At 38.3% G+C, this 21,829-nt stretch overlaps 2 protein-coding genes across 3 annotated transcripts; one reads left to right on the forward strand and one right to left on the reverse strand.

Moving 5' to 3' along the window:
- The first annotated feature begins 5,264 nt into the window (after positions 1 to 5,264).
- tnnt2b (troponin T type 2b (cardiac)) lies at positions 5,265 to 10,243 on the forward strand. 2 transcript variants are annotated; one of them, XM_079681576.1, is made up of 11 exons: positions 5,265 to 5,287; positions 5,409 to 5,430; positions 5,514 to 5,577; positions 5,686 to 5,802; positions 5,940 to 6,017; positions 6,644 to 6,745; positions 6,828 to 6,937; positions 7,015 to 7,105; positions 7,927 to 7,967; positions 8,308 to 8,334; positions 10,135 to 10,243. In XM_079681576.1, the coding sequence occupies exons 4-11, from the start codon at positions 5,704 to 5,706 to the stop codon at positions 10,172 to 10,174; spliced, it is 588 nt and encodes a 195-aa protein (XP_079537702.1). In that variant the 5' UTR covers positions 5,265 to 5,287; positions 5,409 to 5,430; positions 5,514 to 5,577; positions 5,686 to 5,703; the 3' UTR covers positions 10,175 to 10,243. The 2 variants fall into 2 exon arrangements, with proteins under 2 accessions (XP_079537702.1, XP_079537703.1); XM_079681577.1 differs by lacking the exon at positions 8,308 to 8,334.
- An 888-nt stretch (positions 10,244 to 11,131) lies between these two features.
- Positions 11,132 to 21,538, reverse strand: pkp1b (plakophilin 1b). The gene is made up of 13 exons (XM_079681570.1): positions 21,258 to 21,538; positions 20,289 to 20,383; positions 18,493 to 18,902; positions 18,245 to 18,374; positions 17,587 to 17,794; positions 16,829 to 16,997; positions 14,826 to 14,943; positions 14,055 to 14,231; positions 13,113 to 13,283; positions 12,787 to 12,940; positions 12,327 to 12,513; positions 12,073 to 12,157; positions 11,132 to 11,742 (listed from the first exon to the last, which is right to left on the reverse strand). Exons 1-13 carry the CDS (start codon positions 21,445 to 21,447, stop codon positions 11,668 to 11,670), a joined length of 2,169 nt encoding a protein of 722 aa, XP_079537696.1. The 5' UTR covers positions 21,448 to 21,538; the 3' UTR covers positions 11,132 to 11,667.
- Positions 21,539 to 21,829: the final 291 nt, after the last annotated feature.

The following is a 21,829-nucleotide window of genomic DNA, read 5'->3' on the forward strand; positions in this document are numbered from 1 at the left end:
GTGAGTCTGAAGATCCCTGTCAGGACTGGAGCCATGTCAAGGTTAACCAGTATTATAAGGCCTTAAGTGCTTTCTGTTGTTTGTTTTAATTGACTCCAGGCCAGACGGGTGGAGTTTGCAACAAAAAAATCAGGAGGGGAAAGTTTATTTAATCAAAGGAAAGTAGTATAACTCAATACTGTGATTGACTGGGTTGCACTCCATTCAACTAAGTAACACAACATGTCATCAAACACAAACTTATTGTCATGAAGGGCTTTTTATTAAGGAATAGATTATCATGTTATACTGTAGGGCTTTGCTGCTTATCTTATGAATGACTTCTCTGTGGGGTATTTTTATTTTCCTGTGCTGTGAGTCATCTGTATTGTATGTCAGTAAGTCCCACTTGCAATGCAAACATGTCAAAACAAAGAAAAATAGGTCAGTTGGCTATTTGTGCTCAAACACCTCAGGCTGAAAGAAAGGGAACTTAAATGTAAACAAAACATATAGAAAATATGTTGTACATGTAAGTGTGAGTATAAACCTTTGTATGCTTAAAAATACCAGTGTGCAAAGTAAAAAAAAATGGCCCAGACAATATTTATTTATACATATATATATATACGTATATATATATTTATATATATATTAGAGCTCTAAATTAGCCATTGAAACTTCACATAAACTCACACATTTACAATAATAATAGTAATTAAAGCTGAAAGCAGTTGTGAGCAGGCCCTCCACGTCAATTTTTTTGTATACGGTTCCCCCCTTTTTTCTGGAACTAACTTTTAAGAATAGGGATCCCCTTATATCAAAAGTTACATTTTAGATTAGCGTCACCCCTTTTGTCCATGACTAACTTTTTAATTATGTCCCCCCTTTTGTACGGAACTAACTTTTTAGACAAGGGCCCCCCCTTGACTAATCCCCCCTAGTTTACTTTTTAGATGAGTGTCCGGGTCCCCTGCTGTCCATATCTAACTATTAAAGTTAAGGGTCACCCCGTTATCAGAAAGTCTCTTTCCCTATAAGGGTCGTCCTTATAATCCGAAACTGAGATTTAGTTTTCTTTCAGGGTCATCATTGCCCGAAAATCGCAACATTTCAAATAAAAATAATAGGTTTGTGAAATTCCTGGGGCTTCCCTTGGGTGTTGCAATTAAATAATAAATAAATGGATAGCTCAAACCACCTCTGTTAAGGATTTTGTCAAAAGATAAATCTGCGGCATAGGTTTTTATATTCTATAACATAATAAACTCATAAAAACATTTGGGGATGAATCATAATATATTTTATATTTGTCTAAGACTCAAGTCGAGTCTTGTTTGATTAGATCTTTAAAAACAGTCATCATTATTTAGGGTTAGGGTTAGGGGGTTATTAAACACCTGAAACATTTAATTGTTGTATCAATGCTATTGAATTGACTTAGTCTTATGTAAGAACACTGGTAGTTTGGAAAATGTTCAAATACTTCAAGCTATCTTTGTACAGAGACTAGTAACACTTGTTATAGACTGCCTCTTGCTTCTGAAGACTTGACTGATGCGACTTGACCTTTATTAGTCCCTTTGAGACTTCAAAATAGCTGCAAACAATCTGTAAACAAAGTCCGATGGAGTTGGAGGGGAACTCTGTTCAATCACTGTTACATTTTGGCTCACGAGAGACATCTGGTGAGTCATACTGTCGTCCCGGCTGCGGGGTCAGATTTAATATTAACAGCAAGCACTGGGAGTATCAAAAGACTTGGCATCCTCATAAAGGGTGTTGTTGATAGAACACCAATGCATGTGAGGGCAGGGATGCAAGATTAAAGGCGAGGCACAGGAGACAGTGTCGGTAAAGGGAGTTTTATTTGTCTCATCTCCTTGGCTACCTGCTATGGGAATATTGCACAAAGATATGACATGAAATGCTTAGTTTAGGGGAAATGTTGATGTCCTATTTTAAACACATTTCGAGACTCAATGAAAATAATAGAATTGCTCTTTAAACTAAATAACAACAGGAACCATGAACATAGTGAACCGACTCATCATTTAATCAATTTAATAAAATGTAATAATGTTTGACACAATAAAACACAACAATTACCCATCAAAAATGTCAACTAAAGAGAGTTTCCTGCTAATATGGACTACTTTCTGCATTGAATAAACCAATAAATCATGAGCAGGAACCACACATTCAGTATTTTGTCTTCACAAATAACTCAGTATACTCTTATAATGTATTTTCTGTTGATTAATTGTCAGTTAAAGATGCTATTGTGAGATAAACCTGCAATTTAACTGCAGAATCATAAAAAGTAAAGCTGTCGTCTTGTGTATTTGCCTGCACACAAGATGAGGTTTACAAAGATTACATCCAGCCTTCCACTCTGAAACCTTTTATGAGCAATAATCCTGCGCTCTGGAGTCTATAGTTTGGTGTGTAAAAATAGACAATGTAAGTCCATGGAGAATGTGTGTTTTCCCATTCTAGTTAATGCCATGTGCCATCTGTTTGCAGGTATGTGCCCACCCTTTGTGGACATGGGATGCTTTCTGCCATGTGATCCACTACTGGGTTTAAAAGCTTATGGCCCACAGAGAAGGGCACAGTATACAATTTCCCATTGAGTCTTGTTTGAAGCGTGCATCGCACTATCTGGGTAAGTCTGTGTGCTCTTCTTATGTGTTTCCAACCTGCAGTTGACACATCTGGGTTGAATTTGGAATTATTATTATTGTTGTTGGTACAGTACCAATCACCTTTGCATTGGGCTTACTTGTACAGGTGCTGCATCCTAAACATGTCTGACACAGAAGAAGCCCAGTACGAGTGAGTAAATAGATATTTTTTGCATAATAGAGAGTGATGGTAACAAAGTGATGCCAGCAGAGATGAAATCAATCGTAACAATTTTCTGGATTTGTTTTTTCTTCTTTCAGGGAACAAGGTAAGTCAGCTTGTCAGTTCAAGATGCATTTTGTTTGTAATTGAAGTTAATAGGATGCACATTCTAACAGTTGCTTCACTTAAAAACAAAAATGCATGAATATTGTGATGATACTGCATGTTTACATGTCAGAAATTCATTTTGTTTGTGCCTATACTTGTGAAATAGTTGACCATGTTCGGGCTGAGGATATTTTTGCTCTTTAATGCAAACAATATCTATGAAAACAACGTTTGCTTGAATGTAAAACCTTTAGAGGCTGGTTGTTTTCGTTCTGCTACTTTATTATTACCTGCTTTACACAATCAAATCTTGCATTTAAAGTTGCTTAACACACTGCTTCTGCTAAGCTGCTGGCTTCACCATACAGCATACTGTATTTTTGGCGTGTTGGTGCCACTGTAGAAGCAGCTGCTGTGAGCTCAGATTGACCTTTGTCCTCTCAGTCCCTCCTCTCTACCAGAGGCTGGAGACAGCTCACCTTGGATATAGATCCCAGTGGATCTGTCCTTTCTATTCAAATGGAGGGTTGTACCTCTATTTCTGTCCTTTGTGAGGCTGTCCATGTGGGCCCCTGTGCAGCTCGGCTGTCCCCTCAGCTAAGCGGCACCTGTCCCACTCTGTGTGGAGTAGAAGTCGCTGTTGGGGAGCAATGTAGGTCAGCTTATGTTCTCAATAGAAGACCTTGGGGAAGACAGCGGCACAAGCACAATACCCACTCTCATTTTTGTGCCTGTTAGAGGTCCTCTGAATGCAGGTTGGCTTACCTTCTTTGCAGTGAATAGAGGTTGAGTTACCCTCTGTGCATACAGGGACTCTGACTGAAGGCCTGGGGTCACTCTTTCCCACAGAGGCCCAGTGAGGAGAAAAATGCTTCCAACAAATAAAGAACCTGCCTTTTAAATGCTTGAAAAAAACGTGCAAAAACTTAAAGCAACCACAGACAAATTGGTGGGAATTACATTCTGACTCCAGTGAGGCAAACATTGACAGCTTTTTTTCTAATGTGTCTACACAGCTTCTTTAAAAAGAAAAAGTAATATAATATATAGAGCATTCCCTCCATGGCCAATAACTGCCTAAGGAAAGGGAAAGTTAAAACCTCCAATGATTAGCTAAAAGAAATTTAGATTCTAGATTACAATAGGATTCAAATTAAGAATATTAAAAAAATGCTGTATGTTTTGTGACTAAATCAGTGTCTAGGTTTCAGAGGCACCGTCAAAAATACACAAATAAATAATGATCGATCTAAATGCTGTATGAGATGTTCACATTGTTTGCTTGCTAACTCTACATGCTTGCTTTGCACAGAAGAGGAGGAGGAGGAGGAGGAAGAAGAGTTAGAAGAGGTGGAGGAGGTAGAGTAGGAGGAGGTAGAGGAGGAGGATGTGGAGGAGGAAGAGGAGGAGGAGGAGGAGGTGAAGAAGGAGGAGATAGAAGGTAGTATTGCTTAGTATGCTATCTGTTGGCATGCTGTAAATAGATCTGACGTTATTCCTAACACAGTGTTGGCAGCCATGTTCTGGAGCTTAGAAAAACAGCCTCGTTTTCCGCTTCATGCAATAACATTTTGCAGATAATTCTATATTAATTATTTATTTATTTTAAAATGTACACTTCACTCTCTAAATTACCCAGACATTTGAAGTTTTAACTGTACAGTAAAGTGATGTTGTCAATATAATTTGATAACACCATAATCGCTATTACATAATGCAGCTATTGTTAAAATGCCCATTTTGAGTGTGATTTGTTAAGGCTATTTTTAGACCTAAATTAAATCCGTAATCATTCAGATATAGACGTAGTGTAATTCTTTGTGTCTTAGGTAAATTATTGCTCTGGCACACTTTAAAGGCATGTTTTGTTGGGCAGGTACACAGGAGTTACCTGTGATGATAATCAAAAGCTGCCTGCTAAACACTGCATTCCTCTCCAACCGAGTCCCTCAGCGCTGTCAGGAGATGGTCTGATACATCACTTTAGTTGACTTCTAAAATGAGGTCAATGAGGTCATTCCAACTCCATCATTATTGACAGCTGCTTCCTTTAAATCAGAGACCTGAGAATAATTACACTTTTACTAGAATAAATTGTTTACTGCTAAACCACAAGGGCTAAAAGGGAAGAAAATGTATTTTCATAACGAAGTAAAACTGAAAATGTAATAAATATAAGATATTGGGTAACCACTGAAATTAAAATTAAAACAGATTTTGACAACTGTTTTGAAAACTGTTTGAGGATTACCTGTGCTGTAATTCTCTACCTGTCAGCGTGAAATCATGTTGACATTGCACTGACCCTCTCATCTTTCAACAGAGACCTCGGAGGAAAATGAGGCAGGTATGGAAAGCTTATTTTGGAAAAATGTTTCTCGGTGGGTTTGTTATGCTTGCAAGTGTTTTCTCGTGCCTACTGAACTAAAGATTGTGAATTGCCTTTTTTCTTTTTGATGGATACACAGATGAGACAAAGCGCAGGTTAAAGTAAGGCACTGTTTAAATATTTTCATATAACTTAAATTGAAACACAGTTGAAAATATTTTACATCTTCCATCCTTTTCATCAGGTCTGGTTTTGTGCCTGGTTTGGCTCCTCCAAAAATCCCAGATGGAGAAAAAGTGGACTTTGATGTGAGTTATTCCAGAACTGATTAAAGTTACACCTGCAAGCTGTTGTTTGATTGGAAGGGCAGATTTTTTTGGAAAGACTCCCATTTTGACTTATTGCTATAATTCCAGGACATTCATCGAAAAAGAATGGAGAAGGACATGACTGAGCTCCACACTCTGATCGACGTTCACTTTGAGAAGCGCAAGAAGGAGGAAGAGGAGCTTAACAACCTCACAGATCGCATTGTATGATCTCTCTCTTCTACTGCAACATATCACACATATAACCACCCAATTCCATAATAAAGTATTTTTTGTCAAATGTTGTGTTTATATGATTTTGTTTTGGTTTTGTTGTTTTTGTATTCATTTTCCCACTTCAGGAGACACGCAGGTCAGAGAGAGCAGATCAGATGAAGATCAGAGCTGAGCTAGAAAAAGAGCGGCAGAACAAACAAGCTGTAAGTATAAAAAGAAAGATAACATTAACAGAGCATAATGCTTTGAATTGTACTGTACTGATAAAAGTAACATCATTTTGTAATAGGTAACATAATCCTTTGTATTCCAAAGATGTAATCTAATTTAGAATTTAAAGATTGAAAATATTGCGCCTTATCAAGTAATTTTGTACATTTAAACATTTTGAATGCAAATCAAAGTCGTTTTGAATAATGAACATTGTGAAACACTGTGTAATGCCCAACACGTGGGATTCTGCATCTTTTGAGTAAGTCTATGTTGCAGCATTTCTTTGATTAAAAGACACATTTAACTTACCTCTCGTAATGCAAGAGGAGCACAAACATTTTATTCCATATTCGATAAAAATAAAAATGGGATAAAAACTCAAGTAACATTAAAAATCATTAAAAAAAACTAATGCAAGTATTACTAATTTTCTTTCAATTTTTCTTTCAATAAGATTTTTAAAAACTTTTATTTTATTTTAGAGACTGGCATTCTCAATCCCACCTATACCTTACACTTATTTTCAATAAAACAAGTTCTGGCAATGTTACGAGAATGTCATTAATCAAAATACTATAAATAATTTCATTAAAGGTGCCATAATGTTTTCCACCAGGTAGAGAAAGCGAGAAAAGAAGACGGGGAGGCGAAGAAGAAAGCAGAGGTTGATGCAAGGAAGAAGATGATTCTGTCCAACTTGACTTTCACTGGATACAAGGTGAAGATAACACGTGTTATCTTTAAAAAGTCACAAACCTACTGTCCATGTTGACATCCCCATGTGTCCTCCTCCTGATTAGCAAACACAGCCTGGGGGTAAAAAACCAACAGAAAGGGAGAAGAAGAAGAAGATCCTAAATGAACGGCGCAAAGAGTTAAATATTGATCACATGAAAGAGGAGAAACTCAGGTAAAAAACAAAAAAAACTTGACATAAACTCTCAATATCTATCGTGTGAAATGCTTAAAATCATTTCTTTGATGCAGGGAAAAAGCCAAGGAACTCTTTGAATTGTTGCACCAGCTGGAGTCAGAGAAGTTTGACCTGCAGTATACGCAGGCTAAGCAGAAGTATGAGGTAAGTAACCTTACTGGAACTGGAACATGTGCTCATCATCACTAACCTGTCTTTTGTTTCTGGGATGCAGGCCAATATAAAAACAATGCACAATACTGCATCTGACTACCTGTTTCTCTGCTAAGTAATCCAAACATCTCTTGTGTAACTAAAAAAATAAGTAAAACAGGAAGAATAATGACGGATAAATATCTTATACATGACTGTTTCAAAAGCAGGAAGCCTTATTAAAGAAACAGTGAAAATAAAGTAACATACAGTGGGGGCTAAATAGTTAGCCACACCATTTATTATATTACTTGTAATATTAGCTCTTCTCTACATTAAACTAACGAACTAGTGCAATACATTTTACTAAAGAGGCTGCTACTTTGTTAAGAGTAGTTGTTAATTATTTCACAATTTTTCACACAAAAACAGCTAACGTTTAATAAAAGTTGTTGAGTTTAGCTTCAATTAAGGGTAGCTGTAGCTATCCTACCGACGCCCATACTTTGTTCCCAGTGTCATTTGTTCTTGATATAAACTATTGTAGGAGCTTGTTTAGGCTTTTTCTTCACTCTTCAGACTGCCAGCAAGTAAAAGGAGATTAAAGTTAAAAATGAAGTTGGAATTGTAAACATTTATTTAGTATGGCTAGAATCTGTGGTTTGGTGATTTCAACAGTTCAGAAAATGCTGACATTACATGTTGTCTCCTTTCAGAGACATTTCTATGGTATAATATTACAATTTTAAAACAAATTTCAATACATCAGATTCAGTTGTGGCATATTGTCTAATCCAGATTTCAATTAACTTAAAAAAACACATTTTCCACAGGTCACCGTGCTGAGAAACCGAGTCAGTGATCATCAGAAAGTGTAAGTCCCACAGCACTGTGCTCTTCAAAGATGTTATTCAGTGCTTTTGCATGAAAGGAAGAAGTAGGCTGATGATGTATCACAAATGCATTTGTCCTTGTTGTACAACAAAGTACATTAACTGAAATAACTTCAATTTTGAGGTACTTGTACATAGAGGATTTCATTTCCTGCAACTTTACTACAGATATTTAACCTTTACTCTGCTAAATGTATTTCCCTAACATTAGTGACCAGTTACTTTACAGATTTAGATTTATTATTATTATAATACACATATAATGGACACATGAATTATGATTTTATTCATGTATATCAATAAGACTTTATTGATCCCCAGTGGAGGGGATCCGAAAGCTACCAAGCAGTAAGTAATATACAAAACAAGTAAACCCTAACCCTAACATGCAAGCTGTAATAGTAGTGGTATACATTCATGCATCTATAATAACAATAATATAATAATTATTCTGAAATGGGCCCTCCCAAATAATGAGTAGTATTTATTAACTTTGACGTCACTTTCGCTCAAATATGTTAGTACATCTTCCACCACTGCCTCTTTACCATCAGATATCTAATGTTTATCTTCAAAACAGAAACAATAGTTTTTATCAAGAGAGGAAAAACCCTAGATACTAAAACGGTGGATTCTAAATGGCTGAATGTACATTTAAATAAGTAAAAATTCATAATTCCCTGCTAAGGCTCAGGCTCAGCACTGATGTAAACGTCCACCTCGTGACCTCTTCAAGTTTCCATCTCATCTTATTTCCACTTCCCCTCCGCTTCTGATCTTTTTTTGTTTGAAGCGGCATCAGTTGCAGCTGTTTGTGTCATCCGCTTGACAGCAGGACTAAAGTTTCCGGAGTAGCCAAACAGGACGGGGGAAACAAAAAAAGGAAGAGCACATGAGAGGGTTTTTTTTAACAAAGGGAAAGCTGGGTTATCTGAACAGCACACATGCACAAAGTCTCCAAGGAGAGACAGGGTTGAAACAGCTGAGAGATCTTATAACTGCTACGTGACAGACCTGAGTTAATGGCGCTCACAATAAAGCAGTGACGGTGCCCTGCAGACATCTCAATACTATCAAGCTATCCTCCTGAAACAAAACTTTAACACACTTAAGTGTTTCTCGTGCAGTATATGACGTCTGCATTGCAAACTAATACTGCTGTTAATAATCATTTAAGGTAAACCCTTGTAATAGAGCCTTAATTTTTCTATGTTCAGGTAAAACACTCATTAATCAGTTTCAAAAACTGTATACCACCAAACCATAACACACATACTTTATCACAGTTTCATCTGAAATGTGTAAACGCCTATTTTCATGGGGAAGCTCCAGGGATCAGGTACCTAGCAACAGCAGATAAAGATAGACATCAACTAGTTGGTAGCAAATCCTGTTACAAAAGCAGTCAGCTATGCCAGGCTCCCAGTGTCTGAGGCCAGCAGCAGCTTTCTACACTGCAGCGGTTCCCAAACTATGTGTCGGGACCCCAGATGGAGTCGCAATGGGATTATTTGGGCATGAAAGCAAAAGAAAAATCTATTTCGTTTTTTTCTCAAATCTTTACAGATTTTCTTCTGAAATTGAGTATAATCTGTGCTGCTAAAATAATCCAGAAGAAATTCAAAGGGTCATCAGAGAAAGGAAGACCACTCTTTAATTGAACTCACAACTCATGCAGAGTGTAATATGAAGATATTGCTTTCTAATAAAAAAATAAATAATAATAAATGAATTATGCTGTATAGAGATTAACTGTATTGGGACCAGACTTCAAAATGACCTGATGAGATTGAAACATCTGCAGCTGTGATGCATGTTGCATGCAGTACAAGAAAACCTGTAATGGCCCGATTCTGAACATAGCATTACATTGCTTCAAATCCAATTCCGTTCTTGGATAAAAAAAATCCCCAAAATAATGAACGCAACAGAGGCGTGTTTGCCTCGAAGAAAAATAAAACTTCTAAAGTTTGTGGAATTAAAAGATCGAGGAAAGTATGTGGCACTAAACTCACACTAAGTTAGTACAATGCAACACACAAATGCGTTTCCCATGGAAATGATCAAACATGATTGTGTATGTATTACAGGTTGAGTAGGTTTGGTGCCGACATGCCAAATCTCTGCTGACTTTCCTTTACTTCTCAGTTCAAAGAGCATCAGAAGCAAGCGGGGCCTGAGGAAATAACATGTGACGACAACAGGAAGGAAACTGCCAGACCTGACATTTAATGACAATAAAATCAACCCCATAATGTGTTTTTTTCTAAATACTTGAAAATGCAAGAACAAAACAACAAATTCTCTTAAATATTGTATCTGTGAATCAGTGTGCTGAGTACATCCGCAGGAATTTAGAGGTTATGATTAGACTGATGTGTTACGGCTTGTGTTTATTAAAGTGGGATTTGACAGGAGGTATGTGATTTCTGAAATGAAAGTATGACAATAGAACATCATTTACAATGTACTCATAGTTCTAAGACTTAATCTGTCGTTTTTAGAGTACTAAAAGTAAGATTGAGTAATAAGTTCTTGTGTGATCAATTTTGTGGTTGGAATAAAAAAAAAAAAACGTCTTTATTTTAAATAAGAGAAACAGTGTCTTCTTTATTTTTAAGGCTTTGTTTCCTTCACTTGTGGGAATTTCAAGATGAGCATCACCTTCATGGTAATTATAATTAGCCACACCTTCTTTAAAAAGCCAAATTGCCTTGTTTAAATCCAGGCAGCCTTGATGTTTGCCCACAGTAATACCGGTCCTCTGACACACACCTCAACCTTTCAGTGAAAAATGTAATCACTTTGATGCCTCATACATTTAAGCATGACTGCAGGAATTCTTCCTGACTATTGGGTGGATTACATGCTCAAATGTGGAGGACCAAAGTTAAAGTTAACAAGTACAAGCAACAGCTGCAGTGTCTGTCTCTAAGACCTTGTTCTAAACCACAGAAAGTAAATTACAGTGTGAGGGTGGAGTAAACATAGATTGAAAGACGTGTTAGTGATCTGCTGAGAAAGAAGCAGCCAAAGCCCCAAAGGGGCGTGACAGTGAGGTTTACAGTAATAACACATTTATTTCTGCTCGAGTGACTGGCTGATAATTACCTCAAAATCCCAGATAATATCAAACATGAACAGCTTGAAGAGTATATGTCTGCTAGCTTTATTAATTACATGATTTATGATAATACAAATGTTTAAGGATCACACACATATATAAAAAGAAGAGTGGTTAACCACAGACCTGCCATGCCATTACAACATGTAAACACACATCACTGCCTAAAACAGTGCCACTGTTTCTTTAAAAACAATGAACTCCAACGACAGAGAAATGTTCTCCATGTTGATTTTACATAATCAAAATTACTTTTACACAATGTTGTATCATGATTTAAAAACAGTAACCTCTATGCAAACACAACATCTAAACCTGTATGTTATTATCTAATAAAGCAAGCACATTGTGGCAGAATCCAGACACAAAATGAACATCTTAACCTTCACCTTTTTTCCCCACAAAGAAAAAGTGCAGCATTGTCAGAGCTACTGTATGTTGATGGAAACATTTAATAGAAACATGTATTGTGTGACATGTGAAATGAGGAAGGATGCTGCTCAGCCCCTGTGCGTTGAGGTGACTTTAATCCCTTCCCGGGACATTAAGCTTTCGTGTCATTCGACGACTTGAACCGACTTGTGTGCCGCCGCGGTGATGTCATTCACAAATGAGGATTTACTCATCCCTTGCTGCAGGAAAAATAGTGAGAGATAAATCAGTACACCAACTCAGAAACCACACTGAACATACATAGAGTGACACATCAAACAAACTGCACTGTGTTCATGGCCCTGTGTGTTATAATGCACCCTGCCAACATCCTGTTGTACTCCTCCACTGTGTCTCTTTAGTGTCTTGTTCACATTCACTGGGCATTTTTTAACGCTGCCTAATCCAACCTTTCTCCTTCTGTTTCTCACAAATACCTGAGTGAGGTGTGGACATTTGAGGTGTAGTTAGCTGATAGGACACACCCTAACCATGACAGGTCTTGGCACTCAGGGTTAATCTTCACTCACCTTTTTCAGGAAGCCTTGTAAATCCTTGTCTGACCAAAGGTTGTAGAGAAGCACGGAGGCGGATTTGCTGGATTTGGGTAAATGTCTAAAAAGAAGTAGAATTAGTTGTTTAAGATCAGTTCGGATTTGTGGAAGTTGTACAAGCATGCAAAATGTAATCCTTGGTGAGTCATTCCCCATATCTTGATGAATTGTATCTCTTAGTCTTAAGACATTATGCAGACACATTCTCTGTTTGCTCACATGCAACCTACGTGTTTTTGCTGATATCGTTGAGGGATCTTATCAGGGTGCTGTTTACCAGGTGCTTTCCCATCTCAGGCTTATTCATAAGCAGGCAGTTGGAGGTCTGACAGGCCATGGACAGTGTGTCATCGGACTCATTTCCTTCCTTGGTGCCTGCGCTGAGGATGCCCAGCAGCTCTGGGAGGGCTTTATGAACTTCAGTAAGAAGAAAAACACAAAACAAGAGGCTGTTAAACGCAAGCTAACACTTGTAAAACCGCAAAAAATATTGTTTAAGATCATGCATTTCAACGGGATGACTCAAATATGACGAAGCAAAAAGGTGTTACAGATTCTGAACACACATTGTTAAATGGATCATAATTATAGTTGACGTGTCTTTTTTTGTTTCTTTTCAAAGGAAGAGAAAGTACCTGGAACCGATTTAAAGCAACAAACTACAATTTGTGTCTTGCAGATGCGTCTTACCTATGGCAATGTGCAGGTTTGGGTTCTTGGTCAGGTTTCCTACCAAGGCCACTGTGTTCCTCTGTATGTTGACTTTGGGTGATTTTATAAGGGGACTAATAAAGTGCAGGCCTTTCAGTTTCTGCACAATGTTCTGGCTCATTACACCAGAGACCTGTGAATACAGAATCAGGTTCAGTGCAAGCATTTATCAAAATATGCATAGATCATGTTGACCAACAAGTTTAAAAAAAATTGTCTCCCTTAACTACAACGGGACAAATTTAAATCAAATGTATTTTCTTTTATCTCGGTCATTGTGCAAGAGCAGAACATGTTTCTCTTACAATGCCGTCGTTTGTGGTGAGGTTCTGCAGGGCTCCGCAGCAGGCTTCCTGTGTTTCTTCTCGCTGACTAGTGGCTAACAAAGACAGGTAATTCTGCAGAGTGCTGGAGTGGATCAGCAAACCAGCGCCATTAGGCTGTGGATCCTCAACGACCGGGTAGTCAAAGCGGCGCTGGACAGGAAAAGAGAACATATCATGATCAACATGTAACGGCTACAGCATTTACTTAAAAAAAAAAAAATCAGAATTTGCCTCTAGGACTTTTTGAAATAAAGGATACTACAAAACAAAATATGAATGTAGATGTTTAAAAATAGTTTGCCATGGTGCTAGATGCAAACATGCAACATTCAAAAAAATGTTTAAATGAACATTAACGTGCCCTATTATGCTCATATTCAGGTTCATATTTGTATTTTGTTCCTCTACTGTGACATGTCTCCATGCTTTAATGTTCAAAAGGTTTTTATTTTTCTCATAGTGCCTGTGCTGCAGCACCTCTTTTCACCCTCTGTCTTAAACCAGAGCTCAGTCTGCTCTGAATGGTTAGCTGGCCGGCTCTGTTGTGATTGGTCTACGGCTTAACGGAGAAACTCCCTCTGGAGGGAACTTTGGGATTCTAGCCATTGAGGACCATTTACATGCACAGTAAACTTGTATAACACACTACAGGAAAGGGAAAGCACCTAAACGTTTATCAAATCAGAGCACATAATGTCACACTAAGCTTTGTTTTTTTAAATAGCATGTAATTGGCATAATTATAATACACTTAAAGAACAAGGATTAGTGACAGACAGTGAAAGTGTCTGTGTGGACAAACCGACTTGCAGTCACATGAAGGAGGTGTCAAGTATTTCTGTCATTATAAAAGCATTCATTTTGCCCTGGTCTGACGCAGCATGTCTGTTTCTCTCTGTTGTGCACCTTCCTCGCCCTCACCTCGTGCTCTGAGGATTCTTTCTGCGGACTGAAGCAGCCGATGGGCCCAGTGTCGCCCTCGCTGGAGGTCCTGCAGACAGTCTTGGCTAACGCTGTGATCCTGCTGAACAGAGCGGGAGCCTCGGCCTCCAGCTGGAAGGTCAAGTTGTGCAGGATGCACACACAGTTTTCCACCGACTGTTACAACAGGTAGAACAACATTAGTTCACACTTAGACTCAGAAATAGTTGTGCTAAAACTCAACAATGCTCAATATGAGCTAACATATTGAGCATTGTTGCTGTTATGTTGTCCCTTTCCTGTAGAATCTATTACAATTAAAATAGAAAGCTGTAGCACATAAATAAATTATATAACATTTGTTTGTGACTGAAAATGGTAAACATATTTTACTCTTCCTAGAACAGTGAAAAGTGACAATATCCATATGTTTCGATGGAAACAGTTGATTGAAAGGCCAGAGCAATGACTAGCCTGCCTATATTTACTGTTAAAAGTAACAGTGTGTATACATGGCTGTGTAAAGGCCTCATACTAAAGTACACAGATATCCCAGCAGTGAGCACAGTATGACTCATCGATACTTGTTGCAGTACAACTGCTCTCTGTGTACTACAATAGTAAACTGGTTAACTCAAACCGCAGCTTCTTGCTGTAGCAACAATGTTGTTTTTGTTAGTTCCATAGGAAGGTGTGACATGTGAGCAAATTAGGAAACGTGCAGGTTTAACACGCAATATATAAATAGACATTAATGTATCCCCTTCTCACCTTATCGTCTGGGTTTCCCGCATCGACGCACTCTTTTACATAACTGACCAGAGACTCGACCAGACCTCGACATTTCCTCATGGCCTGTCGGTTGCTTTGCTTCGTACTGCTTAGGTTTCTATTTGAAAAAGATATATATAAATGACGTTAAAAAATGATTCAGGATAATAACAGGTTAACATAAACTTTTTTGATCCCTTTGTGGAATTCACAAGCTTCTAAGCAGTACAGTAAACAAGGGTAAAAAAACAAATCCTCCTTTAACATAGTGATAAACACAGTAATAGCATATACATTATTCTAAAATTGTTCATTTAGAGGAGTACTTTTGATTTATCTGAAAAGAGCACTATGCAAATATAGTTTCATTTTGTATTGTTCAGATTGAGACAGTAATGGAAACGCCCTGAAGCAAAGGTTTCATAAAGCGATTGAATTGTCTGATATTAATTTCACCTTGCCTTAAAAGTAAACAGTAGTAATCGTGTCAGTGAAGCAAGTGAAACAATCTAAGCTCTCACTGAATTACACGGGAAGTCAGTCAATGTTTTACAACACAGACACTGCTTTCTGATGCATCAGATAAGAACATTAAAAACACATGTCACTGTGGTTTGATTGATGGTCATGTGATTTACATTCACAGTTTTCTGTTCTTAAAGCATCTACTCCAACAGCTGTTGCAGACATGCTTGTAAAGATTTGTAAACATAATGAATCTCACGTTATGAACCGCCAGAAAATAAGTTATATTAATGGACAAAAACACTAAAATAACATTAAAGCTCAATAAAGATCTCTCTTAAACCGTTTAGCAAAAACCTATTAAAACGAAGGCTATTTAACTTCATACCTTTGAGCTAAGTCTAACCTGGCAACTGAGTCCTATGATAATTACATTTGAACTACTAAAGTATACAATAATACACATCTTTCTCTCAAAGGTAACTTAATAGCAAACTTTTATTGCATTGGATCTGGTCAAAATGTTATTTGTACTACTAAATGATAGTAAGGGAATATAAAAGGATTTACATGATACAGTAGTTATTTGCCTTTTTCCAGAGAATATCTCTGACATGGACTTGAACCCCACCCTGCCCATTGTAAAAACACCAGCAGATCATGAGCGTGAGTAGTAAAAGCATAAATACACTGCTATTAGTTTACAGTATCTGTCTGTGTTACAGCGTATGTAGCAGATTCACATCCACTCTCAAGCGTGATAACTCTTGATGACTTCTACCCAGTGTTGTATTACTCACAAATCTTTCTCGTACACGTCTTTTTTAAACTGAATAACTCTCTATGGATTCAATGTAAAAAATACCAAATAATGTGTTTATTAAAAATCGTCCTGTTTGCTATCCTGGATCCCCATACCAGGACAGCCTTTTTGTGGATATGGCCAATAAAACAGAGGGGGAAAAAAAACATTTATATATGTAGCATTGAAAATGTTTAGCTTATTTATGAAGTTATTATGCTCCAAATATCTGGAACCAACTCCCAGAAACCTGCAGGTCCGCTGCAACTCTTACTACTTTTAAATCCAGGCTGAAGACTTTTCTTTTTGCCACTGCTTTTAATTGAACTATTCATATCTTAAACTGCACTGTAACTTTTATTCATGTATTTTTTCTTTTAATGTTTATTTTATTATCTTTGCTTTTTAATGACTTTTTTTAAATGCCATTTTCTTAATGTCTTTCATGTTTGTAAAGCACTTTGAATTGCCTTGTGTTGAAAGGTGCTATATAAATAAACTTACCTTGCCTTATTTGAAGCCAAAATAATTGCTATTTTGAATTTGTATGCTAATGGTTTAATGCACTAATTATAGGTTGCTTAGGTTGACTTTTCAGCTTAATGAAATATAACGTGATGTCATATTCTTTGATCCTGAGCTGAGCTACACATAGGTAAAAAAACATAATATTTCTAAGAGCCATAGCAAAAACCCTGGCATGTTATCAGCTGCTCAGTTGGAGTTTTGTTCTCACCTTAGACACGCAGTGGCGTTAAAGAAGACCTCTGGGTCTCGGCTGCTGCTGTTGGTCCTGTCGTGACCTTTAGTGTAGGGCAGGATCACTTGCTCCATTAGCACAGGCAGAGCACTCTTCAGCAGGTCTGGCTTCAGGCTGTCGACAGACGACAAATTCCACAGGAGACCTAGACAGAAAAAGAAAACCAGTTCAGTTCAGGCATAAGATGCATAAGAAAACCTGTCAATCAAATATTCATGTACTGCCTGTTGAAGATATAAATCATCAGCATGTTGATTTTGTAGGTTCAATGAGTGTGAACACTTTACTATCCTATCAAACGTTTTAACAACAGTAAAAGCTGTTGAAACTTGCGCCTGAAACTTGTCTTGGCAGCTTGAATGCAACCGTAGTTTAAGGTAATCTTGAACAGACACGATGTTGGTAACCCGATGGTGAGTTAGCCACCGATGCAGAGATCCAAAAATAATTACTGCTTATCGCCAAAGAGATTAAAACCGGTCTAATGTAACTTTAACCATTTAACACATTTCCATCTAAATCAGTGTTACTAAAACCTTAGCGATGTCATTTTTTGATGACCCTTCAACACTTGGCAGAAAGACAGCACTTAAGAAGAGCTTTAGTGAATGACAGCAGGATCTAACACAGGTCTATGTTGTTATACACAACAAAGGTGTCTATGTTTGACTTGTTTGCATGGATAGGTGTGTGTACCTGTATGTGGGTCTATGGGTTTCAGAGTTAACGTATACCTGTCAGCTGTGTCTGTGTCTCCACAGAGTCTGTCTCTCTGAGCAGAGCCACAGCCTCTGTGATGCCTCCTGAGCGATGTATCTCCTCCTTGTTGCTGATGCTTTTGAAGGACAGGTTACGGAGGGCAGCAGAGGACGTCTCATTGACCGATGAGCTATGGCTGCTCAGCAGATCCACCAGAGGATGGATTCCTTTGAACTTCAACACCTGTGATGCAAAGGGGATTTGGTTGTTCAAAGAGTGGTAATTCGCCACAATTAAATAAAAGGGATTATAATTTGTGGGAGAGAAACTGCCTCTGATGTGAACACTGTTATATCAGCCTTTGCAGGCCATTTACATGCACACAAACCTATAACACACTACAGGAAAAACAAATAAAAAAGATCCATAAGATTTGTATAGAATTCAAACCATGTTTTTCCGAGGACAGCCATTTAAAGTTTTTTCGTCCTATAACTTCCTTTTTGAAATATTTGAATTGTTAGTGCTGAAGTAATTTCTCTGCTGGAATCAAACTACAGATCCACGAGGGACTCACAGGAAATCACACATTTTATCCCACAGCCCTCACCGTTACCAAATGACTAGCATGTATCATGTATCATATTAAAATAAATGTCAGTCAACATGATATGAAGAGAACAAGTCACACACCTCTTCTTTAGCATTCTCGTTAATGAAAGTTTTGTGCTGTATGTAGGAAGCGCCACAGTGCTGATATGTTTCCTCCGCACTGGAGAGATACTCCACAGCCTCCTTCATAGTGATGTCAGCAGTATCTGACCTAAAAGATATTAAAATATAATCTAAATGTTATTTCAATAGACAGAGCATGCCAGTATAATGTATTTACTGAAACATGTGATTAAGTCTAAAATGTGGAAGTTATTAATCTCACTCACCCCGTATTTCCTTTGGTCTCTGCAGGACCGTCAGTAGCTGTTTTGGTCACCTCAACTTTGCTGCCCAGGAACTGGTTGCTTGATTTGGTCTGACCGGTGCCATTCATGGTGAACACGGGCTGAAACTGCAGAGGGGAGGTGGGGGTCTTTACAAAGTGACCGCTGCTTCTCTCTTCCCTGTAGATTGCCCTGTTGGAAGGAAATCCCTGCGGAGGAGCAGAGCGTTTTGGCACGGAGCGATTCCAGGCCATTCCAGGCTCACTGTGGCTGGTGTTGGCTTGACCCAGCGCAGTGGAGCCGACGCCGGCGGAAGACCTCACATGTTGATAGGTAGAGCCTGCAGTCCTCTTCACACTGGCTCCCTGTATGTTGGTGACTGAATACAGGCTGAAGTTTGGTTCTCGGCTGTGCTGCAGAACCAAATTAAATGTGTTTGTGACTGACATTGAGCTGGCAATACATTACATTACATGTTAGATGCTTTTATCCAAAGCGAATTACTCAATACTGTGCGCAATCCCCAGAGGAGCAATTTGGGGTGAAGTGTCTTGCGCAGGGACACAACAACATGCTGACTGCAGTGGGGTTTGAACCTGTGCTCTCTTGATCCGAGCACCAACGCTCTATCCACTGCGCCACACGCCTCCCCAATAGAACATTTAATTGTTACACAACTTTTTGGGTGACATGGCAGCCCTGCAGGTTGTTTTCAAGATCGGCTGGCATGGGAGAGGCTGGTGAGCATGTTTTTGTGTGAGAAGACAGATAGTCTAGAAGGATTTGGAAACAGGTTTTTGGGGAAGAACCTTTAAAAAACTGCTGACAACAAATCCATTCTTATTAGGCCGCAAATTAAGATAATTATCATGTGCATTTCTTGTGTTGAACAAAATAGTGGCGAAATATATCCTTTTACTTTGATATACAGGTCAGAATGTGTTTAATATTGATGTCTTTAGTAAAAACTCCCTTATGCAACTCACTAAATTATTATTATTTTAAATCTAAAATGATTTTACGTTTCCAATTTTCAACTGCGTCAAATAATTCAGACAATGTGTTAAAACAATTAATCCGCCACTATTTTGTCATTTATAATGGGCCTTTTTCAAACTCATTCCAGTATTTAGAATGTGAGGATTTGCGACTTTTTCTATGTCATATAGGATAGTAAATTAAATATATTTTGGTTTTGTTTGGTTAAACAAGCAATTTGAAGAAGCCATCTGAGTCACAAGAATACTATATTGGGGGAAATTAACCACTTTTCTGACACAGGACAAAACAATTTATCCATTAATTAGGAAAATATATAGCAGATAGATTGATTAATTATATACTTCTACACTGTTAATAAAATGTGCTGATTCAAAGTTATTGGGTTATAAATAAGACCTTTATCAGCCTTACAAAACACCAAGTGTAACAACAACAGGTATAACAGAATACTCCGTACGTAGAATACAACGACCCTCATTGGTAGCTACAGTCAAGGCCGGATTAGTACCTCCAGGGGCCCCTGGGCACTGAGCACTCATGGGCTCATTTAAAACAATGTATGATGAGAGAGGTTGTGCCCAAAAAAAAAAAAAATCTTGTCACTGAGGGCCCTCTTTGCTCAAGGGCCCCTGGGCACTTGCCCAGGTTACCGATATGGTTAATCCGGCCTTGGCTACAGTCCTGCATCAGACTCACATCATTCCCTCAATGACAACAATGTGATGATAATACAACCACATCAGGTACTGTTGCCAATCAATCGTGTGACAACAATATAGATAAGCCGTATAACTTACAGTTTTAGAATAGCCATTTGGAAAGATGAACCCTCCATTGGATGCGCTGGAGTTTAACTTTGGAGCCCCTATGAACACGGAGTCAATGGTAGGAGCTGAGGAGAAATGTAGAACGTTATCATCTGGGGCCATATACCTGAGATTAATGTCATCCATTTATTACCTTTGTTTAAAGACAAGGGAAACATATTTTACCTACTCGGCAAGTCTGATCTTAGGTTTGTATTTGAAAATAATAGTGTCCATGTGGTATTAAATGAGGAATTCAAGGTCAGAAGCATGAAAACCTGAAAGCACCAATAATTTAGAGAGCAGGAAACCAAAAAGTGTTAAAGTATTTATTTTGGTAAGTCAGGGCGTTGGGGTGAACAACAAACGATGTACAGGCTAGGGTGGTAGCCAAGGTTTTAGTAATATTTAATCCTTCGTCTCGGTTAGAAAAATGTGACCACAAACCCAATAGGAGTTGTTAATTATAAACTTCTGTATTGTCAAGCTTACAGTTCAGTTGAGTATGCGCCCCTTGGTTTTGATTGGCTCCATAATTTAAAGGGTTCCACCAAGTTTCATGATATTCAAATCGAGTTATTCTGTGATGCTGACAAAAAAGACAAACAATCCAAACCATGAACGCAACATTTGCACTCCAAACAAGTAACCCCCCAAATAGTGTAATTCTTATCAATGATATTATATAGTTTTTTTCAAATGTAGCAGTTCCTTAAAGGACTTTACCCTGAAAACAACTTAGGTCTATCATCAAATCCAGTTAAACTAAGAACTTTGTCTCTATTTTCCCTTAATAATTAGAACAGAAGAACACGACTGGGAAGGTAATGACCTATTATGTGAATAATTCCATATCTAACTCCTAACATGAAAGTCTAAATGATGTTTTTAATGACAGACTATATTCTCTCCTTGTGTAGTGAGTTGTTATCGGCCCAGGTGTGTTGGCTGCTCTCTTACATGTCGGAGATAGAGAAGTGGAAGCGCTCCTGCTACTGGACAGCCGGGTCTTGCTCCTCCGGAGGGTCTCCACCTGCTCCCGGACTCGCTGCTGCCCGGACCGGCACTGGTTACTGGACGGCAGAGCCAGCGACGTGTGGTCCACATTCCCGATGGAAATAACCGATTTAAGGTGGTCCAGAGTCGCCATTTTTTAAACTGTCTGGTCGGCCTAAACAACATCCAGAGGAAAGCCAGTCCGCCGCAGAGTGTCTGGGCTGCCGGAGGTAAAGTGCACCTTGCCCTGCCCTGAACACCAGACCGCGCCCATCCAGCAACAAAACACCGCTCTCTGCTGCCTGTCCTGACAAATACCACGCCATTATGTGCAGCTGACTACACTATTCCCCACAGGCTTACAGTTATTGGAAGTAATGAAAGGAACTCATCACTCAAGTACAATTTAAGGTGTTTCTACTTAACTTTTCCCCCCAGGTTTTATGCTGGGTAGGATACATTTTAAATGTAGCCTATAGGTTACAAATATGTTAGGCTACTACTCTACAGCCGTAACAACCAGAGGTGCGAAGTAA

This window comes from Notothenia rossii, assembly GCF_949606895.1.
Source record: "Notothenia rossii genome assembly, chromosome: 5".
Lineage (NCBI taxonomy): Eukaryota > Metazoa > Chordata > Actinopteri > Perciformes > Nototheniidae > Notothenia > Notothenia rossii.

Excerpts from the sequence above, each read along its gene's own strand:
- tnnt2b (XM_079681576.1), top strand. The coding sequence starts at position 5,704 with ATGGAGAAGGACATGACTGAGCTCCACACTCTGATCGACGTTCACTTT. Across the intron at positions 7,106-7,926 it reads AGGCTAAGCAGAAGTATGAG|GTCACCGTGCTGAGAAACCG; the intron begins GTAAGTAACCTT and ends CATTTTCCACAG. Across the intron at positions 8,335-10,134 it reads GATCCGAAAGCTACCAAGCA|TTCAAAGAGCATCAGAAGCA; the intron begins GTAAGTAATATA and ends TTTACTTCTCAG.
- pkp1b (XM_079681570.1), bottom strand. The coding sequence starts at position 21,447 with ATGGCGACTCTGGACCACCTTAAATCGGTTATTTCCATCGGGAATGTG. Across the intron at positions 14,944-16,828 it reads AACGCCACTGCGTGTCTAAG|AAACCTAAGCAGTACGAAGC; the intron begins GTGAGAACAAAA and ends TTTTTCAAATAG. Across the intron at positions 12,514-12,786 it reads AAACCTGCACATTGCCATAG|TTCATAAAGCCCTCCCAGAG; the intron begins GTAAGACGCATC and ends TTCTTACTGAAG.